Genomic DNA, 22,476 nt, shown 5'->3' with positions numbered 1-22,476 from the left:
TTCGTCACACACACATGGCTGTGGTCTTGTGGAACAACACCTGGCAGCGCGGACGGACTTGACTGCAACAGGACTCATCTGGTTTCACTATAAAACAGCGCAGCAGTTTGGTGACAGCGATCCCCCAGCCGGTTTCTCCTCTCAGCATTCCTTTCCCTCTTTCCTTGTTATCATGTTCTGTGTTCATGCGCATGTAAAAACCTAACTGGAGGCATGAAGTGTATAATCAGAAACATTCATCTGCCATCTCTCCCCTTTTCATTTCTTGTGTGTTTTCTCTTGTCTTGCCTTGTCTTTGTTTGTTTTCCTTGAGTGTCTTAACTGTGACTTTTTAGTGTAGACTTAAACATCTTCTGCACACATGACCCCTCAGCCATTCCATCCCTTTGCTCCAACACTCTTTTTTTCTGTGGAGATTTCTATTTGCATGCTTTTCTTATGTATCACTTCATCTCTCCTCTATCCTTACCTCAAATCGTCCACCTGTCTGTGTATTCATTCGTCCACCCCCCCCCCCCCCCACCCACCCCCCATCCACCTCGATAGAGTGGAGGAATGTGAGGAGGATAGCATTGAGGAGGAGAAGGAGGAAGAGGAAGAGGAGACTCCTGTGACTGAGTCTGATTCGGATGAGCAGGAGGGGGCTAATGAGACCACCTCCAGGTATTTTAGGACGTAGTGGTAACATAGCAATGAAATAATGCTTTCATAATGGTCTCGAATGTCTCTTTAGTCCCTGCCTGTCCAGCTGGTTTGCTCTGGTGGCCCATGTTGTTGTAGATTTGCCTGCCGGTCTGCTCAGTTCTGCTTTTACCCATTTATTCCTCTCGATCCATTCCTCTGTTCCTAGCCCCGCTAGACATCTTCCATCCACTGTTCAAAGAACAACCCTTCAGTCCATCACCATCACGTCCAGAAAGGAGTCTGTAAAGGAGACAGAGCAGAGGAATTGGAGTGAACCGACCTCAGCAACAACTACCACCAGCAGCATTTCCTCCCCCTCTACCCCAACCCTTTCTCCCACTGTGTCCTGCACTCACAGTCCTCCAGGACAGCCCTCGCTCCTGGCCACACTGCTGGCCAGAAAAAAGTCTATCGTCACTGTGCCAGCTACCAAGGAGGTGAGCCCGCCGTTGCGCCCCTCCCCCGACCGCCTGCCCTACCTGCCCCACTCGCCCTTCCACCTCTTCTCGTACGATCTCGATGAGGAGCCGTCGCCCCCGGCTCTGGGAAAGCCAAGCGAGGAGTCACCCAAACCAACGACTCCCAGGTCAGATGGGCAGTAAAGCTCACCAATGAATTCAAGAAGCTTTCCTTCTCTTCAGATGTCCTGCTTTTTACTTTGCCAGTTTCCACTTCTGCTTCTGGCTTTTTTTGTGTGTGTGTGTAGGCACCAGTTTGGAGCCACTTTGCATCTCTTTTGTTATTCATCACTTCCCTTCTTTTCAGTTCTTTCACCTCACAGCATCTCACCTTGAGTTTCTCGACTCTTATTGTCACTTTTCGTTCCTTCACGTCTTTTCTTAGTTCCTCCACGACCTCGATGCACTGCAATTTTTTTTTAATGTGCAATCCCCACTTGGCCTCCCAGTAGCATTTCCTTTCCCCTCTTTTCTAAAACAGCACAACCACTGTTTTCTTTTCTTTAACCCTTTCTCACTAGTCTCTCTTTGCTTTTTGCTGAAACTTTGCATTTCCTTACCTTTACCGTCAGGCAAAGATTAGCTGTTAGATTTCTCTCTTTGTGGTTAAAACTAGATTTCCAAAAGATTCACACTTAATCTGTACCAAATTTGTCATGAGAACGCTGCATGAGTAATCAAGTGTTCCCAATCAGAAGTTGAATTACATGCATCAAGTTATAGATAACAAGAATCAGATGTTTTTTTGCTTTGTATTGCACACGCAGCAACAGAACCTTAAATAATATAACGTAAGCTTAAAAAAGAAAGCTCTTGTCTGCTCCGGCATAATAGCTTGACAAGGCCAAAGGTCTTTTTAGCAGACTCTTAGTGAGGACAGACGCCTTGCCTGAAAATTTCCAGGGGCATAATAGAATAAACACGACAGCAGTTAGCAATTAGGGTCACATTCATTTCTGGGTACGAGTTTTGCACTCGCCAGTTAGTCCATGCCGTGTTGTGCAACCCTGAGAGGTCACTCTCCCTGTTTTTCTCCCTCAGGAACGGAGCCCTGACGTCCTACTCCTCTCTCAGTACCCCGAGTACACCTACTAGCTCAAGGTGAGAAGCCACAGCAATAACATGAGGTGTGGAAACATCCTTAAACTACGCACCGCCAGACTGTAAACAGGTTCACACACAGGAACAGAGTCATGTGTGTAAAAAATACGGAGCATGTGCGGCCCCACCGTGTTTTCGTGCCGATGACATACTAAAGTGAATGTGATCTAAGCTAGTTGGTTCCAGATTTACTAAACTCTCTGGTAAACCTAAACACATAGAGGCTGGTCTTATGTAAGGGGCGTATGTTGTGTTATGGCTGCTTTATCAGAAGAGAGCAGCAGATTAAAACTCTGCTGCAGAAATCAGGATGACAGGGAATAGAGAAATAAAAATCAATAAATGAAGGAAACTGTTAGGTGAGGCTGTGTGCAGTCAGGAATAGGACCCAAGGTGCAGACTCCGGAGACAGACGTGAACTCAAAAAGGCTTTAATGCTGAACGCAACATGACATAACTAGAAAAACTCAAAATAAACTTACACCGGTGGACAGGCAAAATAAACGGTAGATCACGACCCAGACACAGAGAAACACTGGGCTTAAATACACAGAGGGAGCAATCAGGGAATGGGTAACAGGAGGGAAACACAGCTGGGGCAAATCAGGCCTAACGAGACAAGAGGAAGCAAAACCAGACACATTAACATCAGACATGGACTTTCAAAGTAAAACAGGAAACACATAACACAGACTGAACAAAGACACAGACTCATATGCAGGCACTACAAAGGGAACAGAGACGTGGGAACAGGGCAGACACAAACACTGACTGAACACGGGGATATAGGAACTTAGGATACACAGACGCGAACTAGACAAGGGGATGCAGGTGATAGGGGAGACATAAGCCATAAGACGGAACTCAAAGAAACCAAAAACTAGAAAGTATAAATAATAACATAAACTCAAACATCCTGGGTCAACGACCCAGGCATCCTAACAGAAACCTCCTTTTCCTCACTCTGTCTCTGCTCCTTCAGACCTGCTCTGGGAGGCCTTCTGTCCTCGTCCTACCGCCAGCACCAAGAATCTTTGGCAGCTGAGCGAGAGCGCCGCCGTGTGGAGAGAGAAGAGAGGCTACAGAAAATAGAAAGAGAGGAGAGGAACAAGCACAGGTGAGGCATCTTTGGTCATAAAATGCTTTATGCGAGAACAATAAATGAATAAAAGCTGTTTTAGTTTGTAGAATGAGTAATTATGTTTCCAAACACCGAAAACGTGTGTGTGTGTGTGTGTGTGTGTGTGTGTGTGTGTGTGTGTGTGTTGACCTAATTTCCTAAATTACTCAACAGTCTGACAAGAATAGATCATATCATACATAAGACAAAGGTGTGGGACTGTGGGTTAAACTTGTTAGACAGATCTACAGAGCACAGTGTGCGTGATATGATTGCTACCTTTTGAAACAGTTTGTTGTTCCTCTCACAGCCGCGGCTATGTGGATAAAATGGAAGAGGCCCGGCTCGCGCGGGAGGAGAGGTGAGTGTGTGTGTACACTAAATCAAAACAGCACAGAGCCGCTGAATCAGTTGGGATTATGTTTGAGCCGCTGGTTTGGGAAGCTCGGTAATAGCGTAATTGTTCGCAGGTTAAAAGGTGACCATTGCCTGCCAGAGGCTGGACGGGTGGGGGGAGTACTGAGCTGATTTTCTTTGCTCCGTCCGCCTTTCGTTTCCTTAAGAAGCTGTATTTTAACTGCGGCTCTCTGCCAAGGGCCTGATTGTTTTGGCTGTGTGCTGTGAGAAAATCAGGTTCCTGGATTTGTCAAGCCTCTCACAATGAATGGACGTGCACGGCCACAAACACACACACACACACACCAGAAGAATTTTCACGAGGCTAATAAATCTGTGTTTGTGTGCAGATGGGAATCACAGGAAGAAAGAGATTTACTCAGAAGGGTTAAGGAGGTCACGATCATATAATAAGGGCTGATGACAGCTGGGTAAATGCCATATCCTCTACGCTGGTCATCATTGACATTTGCGCCTTCTTATTGTTCTTCTTCATCTTCTCCACTCTCTGAGAGTGTGTGCCGAGCACTATTGCTTTTCTTTTTACCCCAGGCTTGTTTCACCCTCCATTTAAAGCTCAGTTAATGCAATAGCACACAGAGTCAATAAGACAGAGCGAAAAAAAAAGGTAAAGGTTGGATTCAACTATGAACAGAAGAAATAAGGCAGAGACAGACAGAAGCCAGAGCTGCAGATGAGCTGCTGAGTGAACATGTGGGAGATTTATCCACGACTTCACTCTGATTTATTTACGGTGTCATGGTCATCAGAAAAAACATGACCTTTTTTTTTTTAAATTCCCCAGCTTAGCGTTTAGCTGCCAAACAGCACTGGAACACCTGGTCACGAAGGACGTGCATAAAATCCAATGGCTTTAATAACAGACAACAGACAGAGCAACAACAACATACCTCAGCTCATCTAAAAGAGTCAGTTTACACCAAATTGATGCAATTAAAATGAGCGAATAGAGCGATATGGTTAAAATAATTATACTATTACACCTGCTTCTGGACAAACAAATAAGCCTGTATTTAACTACGTTTATTTCATAGAAACACCATAAAAATAAAAACATCCTTTTGAATTTTTTCTTTTTTTCATTCTTTTTTCTTTTGCTAGCATTTCCTTAATGTACAGGGTGGGCCATTTATATGGATACACCCTAATAAGATGGGAATGGTTGGTGATATTAAAGTCCTGTTTGGGGCACATTAGTATATGTGAGGGGGCAAACTCCTCAAGATGGGTGGTGACCATGGTGGCCATTTAGAAGTCGGCCATCTTGGATACAACTTTTGTTTTTTCAATATGAAGAGGGCCATGTGACACATCAAACGTATTGGTAATGTCACAAGAAAAACAATGGTGTGCTTGGTTTCAATGTAACTTGAATGGTATCACCAACCATTCCCATGTTATTACGGTGTATCCATATAAATGGCCCACCCTGTATACTGATTAGAGGGTTTAAGGATGGGTGGGTGTGTGAGTTGCTCGAGGGAGACCACCCAGTGACTGAGGCCTGGTGCAGCCTGAAAGACCAACATGGGCCCACCTTCCTGTGGGCACAACCACATGCAGGAAGGGCTGCAGGGGTCCAGTGCATAGTGGATTGTGTGGAGGTCAGAAGTGGAGGCTCTGGTGGTCCGATTCCCTGTTTCCAAAACTGTCTGTAGAAACATTATGTCTTTATTTTTCTAAAACATGATGAAAACTGGCAGAATAAAAAAAAAAAAGCAACATAAACACACACCTGAAAAGCACAACTTAGTCGAGTAGATCATCTTTAAATAAATTTCTTGCACATATTATGTTTGGACTGTTTTTTGTTTTTTGTTTTAATTGAAATTAAAATATCGGCAACATTTTAACATCAAAACAAAGAAAAAATTAGTTTGGTAGCTAAAATACAAAAGTTAAACATGATCGCATTATGATTAGCTATAGCACTGATAACAAAAAACTTTGTTAAAGAGCACTTTAAGCTCTTGTGCGTACGTTTTTTAGAGAATATATTTTTTAACAGAAACACAGTTTAAATAATACAGGTGACAGTCATAGATGACTGCAGATAAGTCAGGTAACATAGGGAACAAGAACAATGCGTGTGTGAGTTATTATAGAGTTAGGCTAAGTGCTTTTCTAAACAAGCTCAGGCTTCAAGCACTCTAAATGCTCACATTCTGTTTTTGTTTTCTATGTCTTTATATTGGGGAGCACAGATATCCCTAATATGGTCATGTCAGGTGCACAGCTCTGGGTGTAAGTAAAAGCCCCACCCACCTGCTGTTAAGTCTTTGAGCTGTGAGGGGCAGCCAATCAGTAGAAAAGAATGGTTTAAAAAAAGCTACAACAGCTTTTTCCAGACAGACGATGTACTGTGGGGCTTCAACGTGGCCCAGCATAACATAAGGATTATTTTAAACTAATTGTTGTGTAAATCTGCTCCAGTAAAGGCCCAGAGTTGGAAATGAGCAGGTCCCCCTTTAAAGATGGATACAGTTTATTTAAAAGTGATTTGTTGGCATAAACAGCTGGAGCTTTTATGAGTTTGCCTGTTGGTTCGGGCACCTCGTGTACATTCAGCTCACTCACTCCAGCGTGCAAATGCAAACCAACACATGCTAGTATCTTCTTTCTTCAGACCTCTGAAGTGGACTGATGCTAATGAACCCTGAACAGAAGCTCCACACATTCGTGGTTCGGTGGGAAAGAGGAGGAGTTATAAAGAGAGAGAGAGAGAGAAGGTTGAATCAATGCCCATAAATCTCCATTCTGGCTCGCAGAATGGCAACATTTGGTAGGAGGAGAAAGGGAGGAAGAGGAGAAGAGGAGAGAGAGAGGGAGGGGAAATGGACCTGAGAGCAGAGCTGATGGAGGCACATGTTGAACAGGTTTACTCTGATTCACTTCTGATGTTTAGCCTTTAGAGAAGCCAAACTAACATTAACTTCTCCGCATCTCTCTCATTCTTCTCTCCTGTCCTTCTCCTTGCACTCCCCCCTCCTCCTCCTCCTCCTCTTCTTTAACCTCCCTGTTGCTGCATGTTTCAACTGCTGCTGAAAGCTGAGCATTTGGATAGAGAGGACAAGAGGCTAGTGGGGAGCAAGACAGTGAACCGTTGTGCTGCAGGAAATGAGTGATGAACGCACCGAACGCTTTGTGAACGATTAATGGGGCGAGGTAGAGGAGAGAGGTGGGATTAAATTCTGAAGAGGTAAAGTGGCATGGCAGCTGCAGAGGGGAAAAAAGGCCGGGTGGGAGTTTGGGTTTTTTTGTATTTTTTTAATGAACTCAGGTACTTTGGCAGAGAGCAGTGACAAGTGGTTTAGTTTGGGGTGATTTGGCAAAGACTAACACTGAGAATGGCGCTGCTGTGAGAGCCGAGACAGACATTGTCTAAAGCTCTCTCTGTTTTTTTCTTGTTTTTTACATCCATCCTTTTCCTCTCTTCCTCTTTCAGGTATAAGAACGTGGAACGTCTGGCAGCGGAAGAGTACGAGAGGGAGCGCGTAAGGGTGTCGAGGAATCAACCTGCCGTCGACCTGAACTTTGAACCCTCGGAAGCCTGGCCTCCGTCATCATCACGCAGCAGCACGCCGTCTTCCTTCGCCTCCCAGGAGGACGCAGAGGCTGAGCTTGAAGCAGAGACCCCAACTGCCGTTCCCTGCACTCCACCTGAGACTGGTAGGATTGCTGAGAATCATGTTCGATGCATCGATCTGTCAATGAGGACGTGGATGATCGATTATTAGGAGATATAATCGTCTCTTGTTACAAAACTGTAGCCAGTTGGCACCGATATGTATTCTAAAATATTACTGCTACCGCAGACTGGTATGGATCCTGCACACAACAATATCAGAGCAATGTTTAGGTTCATACCTACCTACTATTTTACAGTCTTTACCTTACTATATAATGCACCTTGGGGCAACTGTTGTTGTGATTTCGCACTATATCAATAAAACTGAATTGAAAATGCCATTGCTTTCTGCAAGATTTCAAACATAAATTGAGTTACAGCTCCTTAGTGCATGCAAAGGCAACATGGATCTACTATGATACATGTAAAGTTTTAGGCGTTAACGGGATCAAGGTTGGGAGCATCCGCTTCTCAGTACCGAGTGCAACGTACCAAAAGAGAAAAAAAACAGCCTTCAATTCAGTTCATTTTATTGCCTAGAGCTGCTTTATATTGTAAAGGAAAGACCTTAAAACGATACAGAAAAAAAAAAACGAACAATGAGACAACCCCCTGTGAACAAGCACTTTGGCGACAGTGGGAGGGAAAAACTACTTTTTAGCAGGAAGCCATCTGTCATGACTAGCTGTTCCCGAGGGGAGGGTCCACTTCCACAGAAATCACACTGTGGAAGAGAGGCAAATATTAATAACAACTAATGATTAAATGCATAATGGTGTATAAACACAGAGGGGAAAAAAATGAGTGAAGTAGAAACACCCAGTGAATCATGGGAAGTCCAACGCAGCCTAGGCCTATTGCAGTGTAACTAAAGAAGGTTTTGTGGTCACCTGATTCAGTTCTAACTAAAAAGCTAGTTTCTTTTGTCTGCGTGGTGCTTGTCAGACAGTTGCCAAGATTAATATGGATTTATTTTAATGTTAGTAACAGTTTTAATGTTACCTGTAACCATAGACTGTGTGTACAGACGGTTGCAATGATGTGTGAAAGGTGTCCAGTGCTGCTGGCAAATACTTTGAAAACTAATAGTTAAAAACACAGGATGTCCTGTTCAGTTCCTATCTGAGGGGCCTACGGCACTTATTCTCAACCTTGCATGGTTTTTACTTTGCAGCTCACCATTTAAATTAACATACAGACGCGAGGGAAAAGAAGCAGCAAGAGGGAGACAGATTGTGGAAAGTAGTAAGAGGAGAGGATACTTTTGGAAAAGAGTGAGGGGATATGGGTGAAGGGGTGAAATGAACTTTTGAAAGACGTTTTTGAATGTGCCGTGCCAAAACATCCATGCAAGGAAACAGCCTCGTTTTGGGAGTGCACGCAAACTGAAGTTGTGTCGCTCACACAGGCTGGTGTTTGAGGCCTCGCGCTGCCGTGTTATTCTAACCCTGCCGGTCTCAGTGCGTGGACTGTGCTGTTGAGTTATGGGTGTCTACCGTGTACACGTGTGTGTTTCGGTGTAAACAGGAACTTAATTCTTCATTTCCTGCTCATATCCTGGTCCTGCCACAGCCTGGCTTTGTGTATGTGCTGTATTATTTACATTCTGTGTTTTTGCTTTTCTTGTCACGAGCAACACAGGTGCCTTTAAAATACATCTTTCAAACAGTATTTTGTCATAGATATGTCACATGTAGTGCCATACAGTATGTTTCTGTGTGACTGAACTTCAATGGAAGTTGTAAAAAAACATGAGAGGAGGTAAATAACTCTGTAAATAACTCTGATGTTTTTGTGACAGAAGAAGCCAACAACTTTAGTGCCAGCGTAGACGCAGAGGAGAAAGAGGCAGAAGCCACTGCTGAGGAAGAGGAAGGACGGAAAGATGTGGAAATAGAGGAGGAAGTGACAGCAGAAAGGGAAGAGGAAGAAGTTGAGGAACAGGCAGAGGAACCAGAGAAGGAGAGAGAGGAGGCAGAGGAGGACAGTGGCATCCTGAGCGACAAGGAACGGCAGAATGAGGAAGTAAATGAAAAGGACAACTGCTCAGCCTCCAGCATCTCCTCCGCCAGCAGCACTCTGGAAAGAGAGGAGAGGGGCAGCAATGAGAGCGGTGGGTTTTAAAAGGAAAAAGTGGAAATTAATAAATTTTTATGATTTAGATTTGGTTTCAAGAACCTGCATTTATGATTCATTTCACTCTAATGAAACTAGAAAGTCACTGAGCTGCAGTGTGCGTTTTGTTCCTTTCCGTCTTTAACCACATCGCCCTCTTTCCAGGCTTTAAGGAGGCAGAGGTGAATGAGAACTGCAACAAACTCCTCAACAGCAAACTCTTTATGCTCGACATGCTGTACTCCCAGAACAAGAAGCCCAGCGATGAGGAGGAAGAGGAAGATGTGGACAAGGAGAAGGGGGAAGGGGAGGACAAAGAGGCTCAGCAGGATGCAAACAGGCAACCTGGGGAAGACCAAGAGAAGAACAGCAGGGACGAGAAGTCGGACCATCGCGGCAGCATCCGACCGATCGCCGAGCGGTTCGGAGACTTGATCAAGGACATCAGCACGACTCACGCTCATTTGGACAGCCCAGCCAACGAGCCCCCTCCTCCCCCGCCCAAAAAGGAATCGGACACGATCTGGGACCAGCTGCTGGCCAGCCCTCGAGAGCTGCGCATCGGGGACATCAACTTCACCGACCTGACAGAGGAAGACGACAAGGACATCCTCGATGCCGTTTTGATGGGGGGCTGCGGCGAGCTCCCGCCCCTGCCTCCGCCTCCGCCCTGCATCCCCCGCTTCCCTCCACCCCCACCCATGTTGGGCAGTTGCCCTCCGCCACCACCCTTATTTGGCAGCATGAGGCCTCCACCTCCTCCTTCATTTAACGCCCTAATTCCAGTGCCTCCTCCCCCAGAGCCGCCTCTCTTTAACAAAAAGAAGAAGACGATCAGACTCTTCTGGAGTGAGGTGAGAAAAAAAACACTCACGTTATAATTTTAATTATGAATGCAGAAAAGTACCAACAGATACAGTGTAATAAAATACCACCTGGAAAGCATCTGATTGGCTTCATTTTACAGCGTGACAGCTGCCTAAAACACACTGTCAGTGCAGCAAAAGCATAGGATAGGAAAACACACAATGGAACAATCAGTCATGGATTGGACTCCCCAGAGCTCAGACCTCAACATTATCGAGGCAGCGTGGAATCATCCTGACAGAGAACAGGATAAAAGACAGTCAATATCCAAAGAAGAGCTTTGAAAGTCCTTTAAGAAGCCCGGAGAACTATTCCTGAAGCCTGAAAGGAAAATACAGGAAAGTTTACCTAAAAGTGTTCAGGCAGAATAAAGGTGGTCGTACTGAATACGGACTTTGAAGCTTGTTATAATTGTACTTACTCTTGTTTTTACCTTTTTATACTATATTTCCAAGTGTGTTTGCTGACGTTGAAACAAATTGCTGTGCATGTTTCCCTATTTCTATATATTTGCTAGCAAAATATATAGAAATGAGGGGCGGGTGAAGACTTTTGCACGGCATTATAGTATGCTATAATTCGCACATCATTTAAATCCCTTATTCAACCGACAATAACACATCAAATACAGGCAACAGGACGTTGTTATTACATTTTGAAAAATATATTCCTACTGTGTTACACATTGTGAGCATTCAGGACCTGAGGTGTCCAGTCCTAGAGTATGTGTTAGTTTGTCTGGAAGTCTTTCGAGTGTTTTCTATTTCTTGCACGGTAGATTTATAACTTGGATCCGTCTGTGCAACAGTGAAGTATAATCACTTTCAGTGGTGATTTTTAATACTGCTCGAGGGCCTAAACAATATAAGCATTTAAGATTTATTCGACTATGTCCGTATTCTCTATTGCCGAAGATGCTATGGGCCAAAATACCAAGTTGATTTTTTTTTTTTAACTGCATGTTTCCATTAGCCAGTTAAGATGAAACAGTCACCAGAAACAATGACTCACTCAACATGTTCCTTTGGCCGCTGGTATTTGTGGTTCGTTGAGTTCAGAGTCTCTCATTTACCTCTTTTATTGTAGGAAGTGGGAGTCTGACACATGTCTCCATCTGATGCACTCATGCTTGTTTTGTTTGTGATCAGGTGCGTCCGACAGACTGTCAGTACAGGGACTACAAGAGGAGTGGAGAGTCATTCTGGTCCAAACTGGAACCGGTGAAGTTGGACACAGCCAAACTGGAACACCTGTTTGAGACAAAGTCAAAGGAAATACCAGTTACAAAGGTATGTAACTGTACGATACTGACTCCAAAAACTACTTCTAGCAGCATCTAAGAGAAGTGCCGCGAGATTATCCATTTAATAACAATAAATAGAACTAGTTCAAAATTTGCTTTTTATATAAATTATCAAATCTTTGTCAAGCAGTTAAAAGTTTTTGTCCATTATTTTTTTACTTTGAAGGCAGATTTTTCACAGGTTAAACAAGGTCATGTGTGTCTTGATCCTGATCAAACGGTGCAGTCGGTTGTAATTCTCACAAAGCCTCAAAATAAGAAAAATATGATCTGCAAAGAAGGGAAGATAAAGCCAGGCCTCTCGCACTTTGAACTCCTGATCCACTGCTTCCTGTGGAGGCAAATTTTAATTCATGTCTGCACGTTCCGACTCTGAATATGAAGGATCATACCATTTTTTTATCATCTGAGAGGGGTCCTGTTCATCAAAGAAGGAAAAATGGAGTGAAAAAAACAAAACACAACCACTATCTGAAAAAAATCTCTTGAATTGATTTCAGCGCTCTAACACAGGGTCCCCAACCCCCGGGCCTCGGACCGGTACCGGTCCGTGAGTCATTTGGTACCGGGCCGCGAGAGTTGAGGCTCAGGTGTGAAAAGTATGGTTTTCAGGGTTTTTATCGGTTTTCAGCGTTATTTTGTTATCATTTTGATCGTTCACTCGGTTTTCCTGGGTCTTTTCACGTGTGTTATGAATACATCTTCTTTTTTTCGGTACCGGTACTAGTTTTATTTTGTTGTATTTATCCGCGACACCTTAAAGGCCGGTCCGTGAAAATATTGTCGGGCATAAACCGGTCCGTGGCGCAAAAAAGGTTGGAGACCGCTGCTCTAACACACAAAAACATGCTATGAACATGCTTATTTATTCCCAATATTGTTGCAATTGCATACCGCCAGCAGAGTAGACATGCAACCCCTCTGTCTCCAGGTAGCTTAAAGCTATTGGAAGGAAACATCAAACATATAAACTGTATTTACACATTGCATAGTTACAAAAAGACACATGTTAATCCTCGTCTTGTTCTAATAAAAAAACAGTCACAAGTTTCTGTTTGGATGGCAAAAAGGTCTTGTGGTCTTTGTACAAACTCACATTGTGTTGTACTTAAATTCCTACACAGTATATTAACTTTTCCTTCCTTCTGGGAGTGCAGCTCCACGTTGTTGAAATTTCTAATCCTTACAAGCCCATAAACCAGACCACACTGAGAAACGAGACGCAGAAAATACAGGAGGGAGCAAAACAGAGATCCAGCAGTGACCCCCCCTCCCCCCGTCTGTATTTTTATGCTCCAGAAAACAGCGGCCGATGGCAAACGCCAAGAGATCATCGTTTTGGATTCCAAAAGGAGCAACGCCATCAATATTGGTCTGACAGTCCTGCCTCCACCTCGCACCATCAAGACAGCCATCCTCAACTTTGACGAGTATGCTCTCAACAAGGAGGGCATAGAGGTGAGAGATTCAAACAATGGTAAAAAAGAAAGGGAGTGATAAACAGATCACATCTGCACTTTGCTGTCCTCTCTAATCCCACAATTTCATTTTTCCCCTCGCAGAAAATCCTGACGATGATCCCCACAGAGGAGGAGAAGCAGAAGATTCAGGAGGCTCAGCTGGCCAACCCTGATGTCCCGCTGGGCTCTGCAGAGCAGTTTCTCCTCACCCTGTCCTCCATCAGTGAGCTCTCTGCCAGACTCCAGCTCTGGGCCTTTAAAATGGACTACGAGGCAACGGAGAAGGTGAAACAACAAAAACCTTAAGAGTGTTAAGAAAAATGTACTTTCCATAAGGGGAGGGAACCAACACCATCACTACATCCACATTTGAAATGATACTTAGCAAGTAAAAGTGGTTTCCTTAAAGCAGAAACAGACCACAGAGGTTTGAGCAAATGTGCTCAGCATGTGTGCTTATTGTGTGTACTCTTTAAACCCGTATCACTAAGTATCAACATCCTTTTAGTACAAAGAACATCCGCAAAGCATCAACATAGTTACATCATGACAAAATATGCACGCTTATTAGCGGCACCTCGTCTTCTTCTGGCACGGCGTCGTGTTTTATTCGAGCGAAGAATGCATCCAGGAGGAGAAGTTCAAAGCCAAAGCCTGGAGTATGAGAAACATGCTGCCCCTCTGTTACCGCCCTGTAAATTTTACAGCATCCAGCGGGATGTTGTTGTCTTTAATCTCCATGTAAGGCACGATTCCCCCCACCGCATATTCGGCAGAGCCGTGCTCCCGGCTCCGCTTTGGAAGTGGAAGCTTTAATGGAGGGAAGCACAGCATGCAGGCACACAGACACATGCACTCAAGAGAACCGGCTGCACAGAAACAAGAGGTCGACTTAATCAGAAACATGTTTCGTGCTGAAGTTTGACTGAAGCAGCAACCTCTGTGGCAACCTCTCGCGACCTTAAACAAGAGCAGATGATTTTAGGTGGCAGACAACATGCACCTGTTCGCTGTTTATTTAATGGCAGACTAATGAAACACATGTCTTTGGGAGTCTTAATTAACTTGTATAACTGTGTGTGTGTGTGTGTGTGTGTGTGTGTGTGTGTGTGTGTGTGTGTGTGTGTGTGTGTGTGTGTGTGTTTTCCTACTAGGAAGTAGCAGAGCCACTGCAGGATCTGAAGGAGGGTATGGATCAGCTGGAGAAGAACAAAACTATCCGCTACGTCCTCTCTACGCTGCTCTCCATCGGAAACTTCCTCAACGGCACCAATGTGAGTCATGACTATTACATCAGATTACTGGGAGACAAGTCAGTAGAATCTGAGTTTGTTTCTCAAAATAAACACAACATTCCTGTTCCAGGCTAAAGGCTTCGAGCTGACCTATTTGGAGAAGGTTCCAGAAGTAAAGGACACGGTCCATAAGCAGTCACTGCTCCATCACGTTTGCTCTGTGGTGGTGGAAAACTTCCCTCAGAGCACCGACCTCTACTCAGAGATAGGAGCCATCACGCGCTCTGCAAAAGTATGCTGTGCATTCACTGCTAACCTATTCTGCATCTCTACACTGTAAAAGATCAAGACTTACATTTGCTTGAATTTTGTCAAAATAAGTCCAAAAACCTAAAAAGATAAAACATAATTTTTTTCCCCTGACTGAACTGAAGTTGGAAGCACCTCACGCCACAATCAAATTATCAACCCGCAGCCAATAATCATTTAAATTTCAGAGCAGAAGGGGAAAGGAACCTTACCTGTTAAACATGCAAACAAAAGCTGTTGAGGAAAAGTGTATCCCTGGTTAGTTGTTGGTTGAATGTGTGTGTGTGATCCCAGGGCCTTTTTGAAGGTTGAGACGTGGTTTTTGGTTTAAAATTGGTGTTGTTTAGGATGAATTATTAGACACACATTTAAAAAAATGTATGTGCAAGAGTAGTTGTCCTAAATATTTATAACAATTAAAAGTTTCACTTCTATCACCATGAAAGTTTTGAATGTGGTTGGATACTTTTAGGTGACCTTATAAATACCATGCATTTTGATTTATTAGTGCTTAAAATAAATTTATGTATGACCAGAGGATTTTGACCCACTGTAGATTAAACTGTAGATTTGCAATGGCCAGATCAAGGCAAGAGCCAGTGGCATATAGAATAGTGTCATCAGCATGTAAATTCTACATTGCAGTTTTGAGTGGCTGAGATAAAGTTGCTTATATAGAGAGTGAATAAAAGAGGTCCAAGAATAGATCCCTGTGGAACACCTATATAAATGGTAAGTGGACTTTAAAATGGACCTGAAACCATTAGAGGGGCTGTTCATCCAGACAACTGAGAATCATTTTTGAAGTAAAATTCAATATAAGCCGAGGACATAAAGATGAACACACATATAGACATTCTTTAAATCTTTAGTATCATTTTACATAAATCTTGTAAATGGGCACTAACATCGGCATAACTTTGTGCTGAACATTGGGGAGGTCAAGATCTCTGTCTAAATAAATAAATAAATCTGCGTAAATTCCCAGATGATTAAAAGTGCAACTATTTTGCTGGTAATAACTGAAATAAGTAAAGAAAATCAACAGCCTATTTATGCAAGATAATTCCTAATTTTATTGGGGGGTTATATTGGTTGGGTCTGATTATTGGAGGGGCCATAAACCCCAAATCTCCCTGGAAATTACGCCCCTGGGCACTAAGATATCCTGTGTTTGAGTAATTTGAATTGGATTGTATAAACGTTATTTTCAACAGGTGGATTTTGACCAGCTGCAGGAGAACTTGTGTCAAATGGAGCGGCGCTGCAAAGCCTCGTGGGACCACCTGAAGGTGATTGCCAAGCACGAGATGAAGCCCCAGCTGAAGCAGAAGATGTCCGACTTCCTCAAAGATTGCGCAGAGCGAATCATCATCCTTAAGATTGTTCACCGCAGGATCATCAACAGGTAGCTCGTCTCACAGTTTGAATCATGTATTATTGATGTTTACCACAAAAAAAAACAAAAAACTAATTAGTCTACTAAAACCAACACTGTGCTGTGTGAATGAGGAAATCTGTGTAGTGCAACACATAAAACAGGAGGTAGGAAGAGTTGCCATCACCCTCATCTTCTTCCTTTCAGGTTCCACTCCTTCCTGCTGTTCCTTGGTCACCCGGCCTACAGTGTGAGAGAGATCAGCGTCCACAGGTTCAGTAAAATCCTCAGCGAGTTTGCGCTGGAGTACCGGACCACCCGAGAGCGTGTGCTGCAGCAGAAACAGAAACGAGCCGACCATCGCGAGCGCAACAAGACCCGAGGAAAGATGATCATGGACGTAAACACTGCTGTGAGTATTTCTCTCTCTCAAACACGCACGCACACACACACACACACACACACACACACACACACACACACACACACACACACACACACACACTTCCAACCCCTTTTTGTTCTTCAAACTGAAGTGCTGCTTTTTCATCTTTCTCGCTTCATTCTATTCTATCCGCAACTATTCTTTGACTTTCACTCTTTATTTCTCCCATAGTCTGATGATGAAGAGGAGCGTGAGGTATCAACTGTCTGTGTGTTTGTGTGCATGAATCCACTAACTGCATCTAAACGACTAAACGATACGTCAAAGGCACCAGGCACTGTACTGTTTGCAGTTGGATGTTTTTCTTGGTGCTTCCACTTTGCCGTGTTAAAGTTCAGAATACTCAGCTGCTAAATTCTGATCCTCTTTGATTCCGTCTCGCTCCAACAGTGTGGTCGGAGTAGCGCAGGGAGCAACAACAGCGCCCCCAGTGGGGGTCAGGAAATTGAGCAGCCTCAGGGTTTGGAGCATGCCGAGGATGCTGCAGAGCACGAGCACATGAAAGCGGTGCTGAGAACCAGCCTCAGTGGCAGTGACAAGGAGGGCAGCGGCGTGCCGGGACTGCGGACACGGACCAGGTCACGGCCTGGACGAGGAGGTGGGGAAGGGAGAAAGAAGATTTCTGGAGTTGGGTCACTCGAAAGGATTTCCCTACTAAAGATTTTCTCACCTGTTTATGCAGGACGCAGCATGCAGGCATGGACTCCGCCTGTGGAGGACCCTCAGATCTGTGGAGATGATGCTGCAGACGAAATCATGGAGCGCATAGTGAGGTCAGCCACTCAGGGTCCAGGAACCAGAACCCAGCCCAGAGAGAGGAGGAGATCCAGGGCCAACCGCAAGTCATGTACGAGCTCACCTCTGTCCCAACTGCACATGTCACGCTAATTTAAGTTCTGAATATATCAGGTTTTCAAACTGAAAGCATGACCATGAAAATGTATCTAATCTAAGAAGCTGACTGCACCGTGGATGATGAGTAACACCTCCAAGAAGACATCAGGAAACAAGCATAAGAAAAAATATGTGAAATATAGTTTGAGATTTTTCAAAAAAGAAAAAAAAAACACTTCAAAATCATGACACTGCTTTCATATAAATATAAAGCTAAATACAGCAATCAGAGTAGCTGAAAGCGAAGGGAAATTAAGCACCTTAAAGTCACCACAGGCAAAAACATAATTGTTTCTACATGAGGTAGAGTACAGTTTGTAGACTGTATATAAAAGATGGACTCTATACAGATCCTTAAATGACACACTGTGGTTATTAAAGTCCTGCTGCTGAAACCACAAGCATGGTGTTTTATCTGTCTTATCTTTCTAAAACCAAACATTACCTACCTGGTGCCTGGTGGGTCTAACATGAAACCGAGTTTTCACACGCACACACACACACACACACACACACACACACACACACACACACACACACACACACACATATATAGTTATTTTTTGCTTCCCAAACATGTTTTATTTCATACTAGTAAATGTCTGCTTAGATGTATATTTTAGTATTTTATTTGTTGGAAATTTCAGAAAGTTGTTGCATATTTAATGAGAGTATATTTCATTCGCTCATTCGGATCAAGGAGTCTAACCCATGCTTGAGTCAAAGGCTCTCATAAACCCCCAGCTGCTCCACTCTGCATGCCAAATATACACGTTTCTCTCCAATGTCTCCATTAAATGTGCTCAGAGTAGAAGATATGTTTTCCACATACTCTGAGCCAGAAATCATTACTTCAGCAGCTTTTACATATAAGTTTTTACATACCAGACTTTCCAGCTCAGGTCCTGTGTGTTGGAACCTTTCAGATCCTGATTTTTTTTCTAGCAGCACATTGATAGGAAATAAAGTCATAAAACGTAATATTCAGAATCCTCCGTGTGTAAACAGTTTATTTTTTCTATTAGTCAACAAAGTGAAATTTGGCTTTATCTCATACTTAGACATCTCTTTGCAAATACCGAGGTGGTAATTTAGATGGCTAGGAGCTCATCTGCATGTTTAAACATGCAATTTCAAAAAACCTATTCACGTCAAAAAATAGATTTCTAATGTAAGCACTCAACTGCATAAGTTTAATGGTTATTTATGGCCTCTTAATTACATGTTCACCATTAATTTCTCTGTTTAAAACCAAGTAAATATGACTGTTATTTGTTGATTGTTACCAAAGCCGAGATATGGATTGTAATAAACCCCATGCAGAGCAGATGTAAGTCTCAGCAGGTTAATTACAGTATATTATAAATCCTGGAGCATGCATTCAGTTAGTACGTAGTGCAGAACTGGAGAACATGAAAACATCACACGACTGCACGGTGACTCTCCGCGTCTTCTCTTCACAGTGAGGCGGACGCTGAAAAACGGCCTGACGCCAGAAGAAGCTCTCGCTTTAGGGCTAACTGATTCCCCAGAGCCACAGATGTGATCATCCACCTCTCGCCGTGAAAACTCAGCTTCAGATGTCTGTGTGAAATCTCTGTCAGCCTTTGTCCTTTTAGGTTTTTCCCAGCGGCTCTTTCTGCCTGATGTTTCTGAGTGAAGAGGCGGCATTACGACATTTTCACCTTCCAGAAGAAACAGTGGAGGTCACGAGGGAATGCTTCTCATAAGGACTGATTCTGTTCAGTTAGGCAAGGAAAAGGAAAATGTATTCAAGTGACGCTGCCTCTACACTGAATTATTTATTTATCTGAAAACGATTTGAATGCTGGGATGATTTTCGCTTGTGAGTGTCAGCAGCTGTGACGTCACCGTTTTTGGGGTTTGTGTTTTTTTTTTTCTTCATTTGTTTAAACTGTGAATTTTGGTTGTGAAGTTTGCCAGGCTGAGGATGAATTTGAATTTGTTCCCTGGAGAAAAAACAAAGATTATCAGTGAGAGCATCTACACATCTGAAAAGTAATGAGCGTGGCTGTGCTTTTGTAGGGACGCGAAAGGTTATCAAGCTGATGAGTGCCTTTCACTTCAAAGGGGCGATGCTGTACCTCCGTTCTCTCTTCGTTAACGTATTCACGTCCTAAATTTCACTTCCTAAGGCATGGTTCTCATGAGTATTACTGTTGAAAATCTTCTCTGTTTTGTTTGTTTTTTGTTTTTTTTCAGTATTTATTTGCAAAGCTCTGACGTCTTGCACCTTAAATAACATTAAAGTGGACCCATTGTGCTCATTTCCCACTCCATATTTTTAGTTTTTTGGCTCCGCTAGTTTAAAAAGAATCTTCTTTAATCTTAACACAAGCCGTTTTAACTCCCCCCCCCCCCCCGCCCTTTAAGCCAACTCTTTTCTGATTGGCTTTCTCTTAAAAACAAAAGATTTGATCGTATTAGGGATATCTGCTCTCATCGATCATACAGTGCCATGAGTAGGAAAGAAAAAAGGCTCAGTTTTGAAGTGTGTGGCTCACGGGGTTACTGCATATATGCTGACACGCTTACTTGAAACTGCATACGCCAGTGTAACAGTGCATATTTGCCAGAAAACGAGGAAGAGCATAATAAGTCCACTTTAATAGTCTCATGCTGAAATGAACGACTGAAAACACAAAAAATAGTTTTTATCTCAGAGGAACTGTTTGTAAAGTGTAAAAAGAAAAAAAAATGGACTTTTTTTTAAAAAAACAAAACAAAAACATTTTAATAATCTATTTTGAGGAACATGCAGACAGTTCTGCATGATATGTGTAAATGCCCTTGTCAGCTGCCAGGTCCTAAATACTGTAAACTCTACAGTGTGCATGTTTAGTGCATTTCACATTGTGTATTTTTGTAATTGCTGTAGAAACGTGTATTATAGTCTGAGACAAAGGATCAATTGTGGCTTGTTTTTTCTTTTTGTGAATTGAAGAAATGTGTTGCTCCCTGCTAAGAGAGAGAGAGAGAAACAGAGGGAGGAGCATTATCTGGACGTTTGATTTGAGCTCTGTGGTCACACTCTGTCACGTACCAACTTGAACAGTCTAGACGCAAGAAACTGGGAAACACCACTGCATGAATGCCATGTAGTGAGCTGAACGTTCTTATAAACACTTTCACTTGAAATGCCGTGTATACACATTCTGCAATAAAATAAAAACCATAGAGTGCAAACTTGGATCTGCGTGTCATTCCTTCCCCCAGCGTTCACCTCTGTGATTGTGAGCCACGTGGTGTGGTTCTACTTGATAACCTTTGGAATAATCAGGTGCCGTAAAATGCGCTGCTGCTGCTGCTGCTGCTGCTCGCTTTACGGTGTTTGTCCAGTTTGTGCAGCTCTGCATTCATTCATGGTTTTGTTAATCAGTGCTCAGCGCTGCGTCTTTGGTCCCTGCGTCCATGGCAAAGTTAATGAGTCTGCTGTGGGGGGCTGGATCACCTCCCTGCTGGCGTGTTATGATCACTCTGGAGGAGAAGAAGCTGCAGGGTTACAAACGCAAACTGCTGTCCTTTGAGAAAGGAGAGCACAAATCTCAGGAAGTCTTGGAAGTCAACCCAAGAGGACAGGTAGGTGCACATAATGATCACAGCAAAGTGTACAACCATGACATAACAGCCTTTAAAAAAAAAAAGTATTATAGTTATTTTAACACATATCAACAGCGGTAGCGTCTGGATAGAAGACCAGTCTCTTACTGACAGAGATGAAGGCACAATGTGGGAGCAGCTAACACATAGACTGTATGTAAAAGATGTCTGTAGAGTCCCAGTTCAGGTGTGTCTGTAAGCTTGTTTTTCAAACTATGGGTACAACACACAAACAGGGGCATCTGCTAATTCGTCCTAAATAACGTGCTCTCAAAGGCACTAACAGCACAGATACAAGGTGCACTACACAATGATGAGCCTCAAAACCTGACGTCTTCTGCCAATTTTTTTCTGTCAGCTTCCCGCGTTCAAGCACGGAGACATCATCCTGAATGAGTCCTGTGCAACATGCTTATACCTCGAGGTAAACGGCAATATTTTAATTGATTACTTGAATTTATTGTATTTATAATTTGTTTAGCTTTTAGTACACTGCTTTGATTATTGTTTTCTCACTGTTGAAACAGAATCAGTTTAAGTCTCAGGGCATCAAGCTGATTCCTGACAGTGCTGATGACCAAGCCGCGATGTACCAACACATGATGGAGGGCCTTGCCCTCACTGATAAACTCAGTAAGTTACACTTGCACAAGTCTGAGCGCTGAGTTACAGAGGGGACAGAAGCCATGAAAACAGTCACACATTAATGTGCGTTCTGCTTCAGATTCAGTTATCTACTACGACTGCTCCGTCCCTGAAGAGGAGAGGCACGACTTTGCTGTAAAGAGAAACAAAGAGGCTCTGACTGCTGAACTCAAACTGTGGGAGGGTTACCTGGAGAATGTACGAACAATACGCACACACTTGTGTACACTTGCAGGCACTCACACACTGTGTTGACAGTACTGCGTCTTTCACTTCTCCATCTAGGTGGCTGCTGGCTCATACCTAGCAGGGGCCTTCTCCCTAGCCGATGTGATCGTCTTTCCAAGCATCGCTTGTGCATTTCGTTTCGGGTGGGTAGCTAAGCAGTTGATTTGTGTGAAGCTGCAGTCCAATCGCCTTTTTCCAGTAACATGATGTGTTTTCTCTTTAGGCTGTCTGTGGGGCGTTATCCTAAATTGGCCAAATATTACAGCCTGCTGAAGAACAGAGCCAGCATTAAAACCACGTGGCCCCCACACTGGGTGGCCAGTCCACAGGGTTATGACATCCTGAAGGACCTCTGAAACACAAAGAATCCTCCCTTTGTCATTTTAGAGAATTCCTGTAAGTCTGTGAAATAAAAACATTTAAACAGCTTGCTTACTGTACTCTTAATTTTTCACAAGATTTTTTTTTATTCTTAAAACTTGACCACAGCAGCAACAAATCACCTTATAGATAAAGCTTTGTTAGAGCACTTTGGTTTTGGGTCCTTCTCCCATGTAGTGAGTGGCAA

At 43.4% G+C, this 22,476-nt stretch overlaps 2 protein-coding genes across 5 annotated transcripts in view; both read left to right on the top strand.

The window, feature by feature from the left end:
- The window catches only part of fhod3a (formin homology 2 domain containing 3a), a 69,981-nt gene extending 49,356 nt beyond the window's left edge, over positions 1-20,625 (top strand). For 2 of the 4 annotated variants that reach the window (XM_085445401.1, XM_085445399.1), the window contains 19 exons: positions 547-663; positions 851-1,270; positions 2,184-2,243; positions 3,226-3,360; positions 3,674-3,724; positions 7,226-7,449; positions 9,210-9,521; positions 9,689-10,377; positions 11,539-11,679; positions 12,993-13,151; positions 13,256-13,438; positions 14,308-14,427; positions 14,519-14,680; positions 15,915-16,105; positions 16,283-16,487; positions 16,692-16,715; positions 16,911-17,118; positions 17,203-17,367; positions 18,878-20,625. In XM_085445401.1, the coding sequence (XP_085301527.1) occupies positions 547-663; positions 851-1,270; positions 2,184-2,243; positions 3,226-3,360; positions 3,674-3,724; positions 7,226-7,449; positions 9,210-9,521; positions 9,689-10,377; positions 11,539-11,679; positions 12,993-13,151; positions 13,256-13,438; positions 14,308-14,427; positions 14,519-14,680; positions 15,915-16,105; positions 16,283-16,487; positions 16,692-16,715; positions 16,911-17,118; positions 17,203-17,367; positions 18,878-18,960 (3,649 nt within the window). In that variant the 3' untranslated portion in view covers positions 18,961-20,625. The remainder of the gene's footprint in view (positions 1-546; positions 664-850; positions 1,271-2,183; positions 2,244-3,225; positions 3,361-3,673; positions 3,725-7,225; positions 7,450-9,209; positions 9,522-9,688; positions 10,378-11,538; positions 11,680-12,992; positions 13,152-13,255; positions 13,439-14,307; positions 14,428-14,518; positions 14,681-15,914; positions 16,106-16,282; positions 16,488-16,691; positions 16,716-16,910; positions 17,119-17,202; positions 17,368-18,877) is intronic. The other 2 variants (XM_085445400.1, XM_085445402.1) reach the window with 2 other exon arrangements.
- Positions 20,626-20,726: 101 nt separating this feature from the next.
- Positions 20,727-22,330, top strand: LOC146683419 (glutathione S-transferase A-like). Its single transcript, XM_085445210.1, has 6 exons — positions 20,727-21,014; positions 21,394-21,459; positions 21,563-21,668; positions 21,760-21,878; positions 21,966-22,051; positions 22,132-22,330. Exons 1-6 carry the CDS (start codon positions 20,847-20,849, stop codon positions 22,262-22,264), a joined length of 678 nt encoding a protein of 225 aa, XP_085301336.1. The 5' UTR covers positions 20,727-20,846; the 3' UTR covers positions 22,265-22,330.
- The last annotated feature ends 146 nt before the right edge of the window (positions 22,331-22,476 follow it).

The sequence above is a fragment of the Copadichromis virginalis genome, linkage group LG22 (genome assembly GCF_057382275.1).
Source record: "Copadichromis virginalis isolate Kocher_CV1m ecotype Utaka linkage group LG22, C_Virginalis_male_GT1.1, whole genome shotgun sequence".
NCBI classification, from domain to species: domain Eukaryota; kingdom Metazoa; phylum Chordata; class Actinopteri; order Cichliformes; family Cichlidae; genus Copadichromis; species Copadichromis virginalis.
This window is presented reverse-complemented; position numbering and strand designations above follow the sequence as displayed.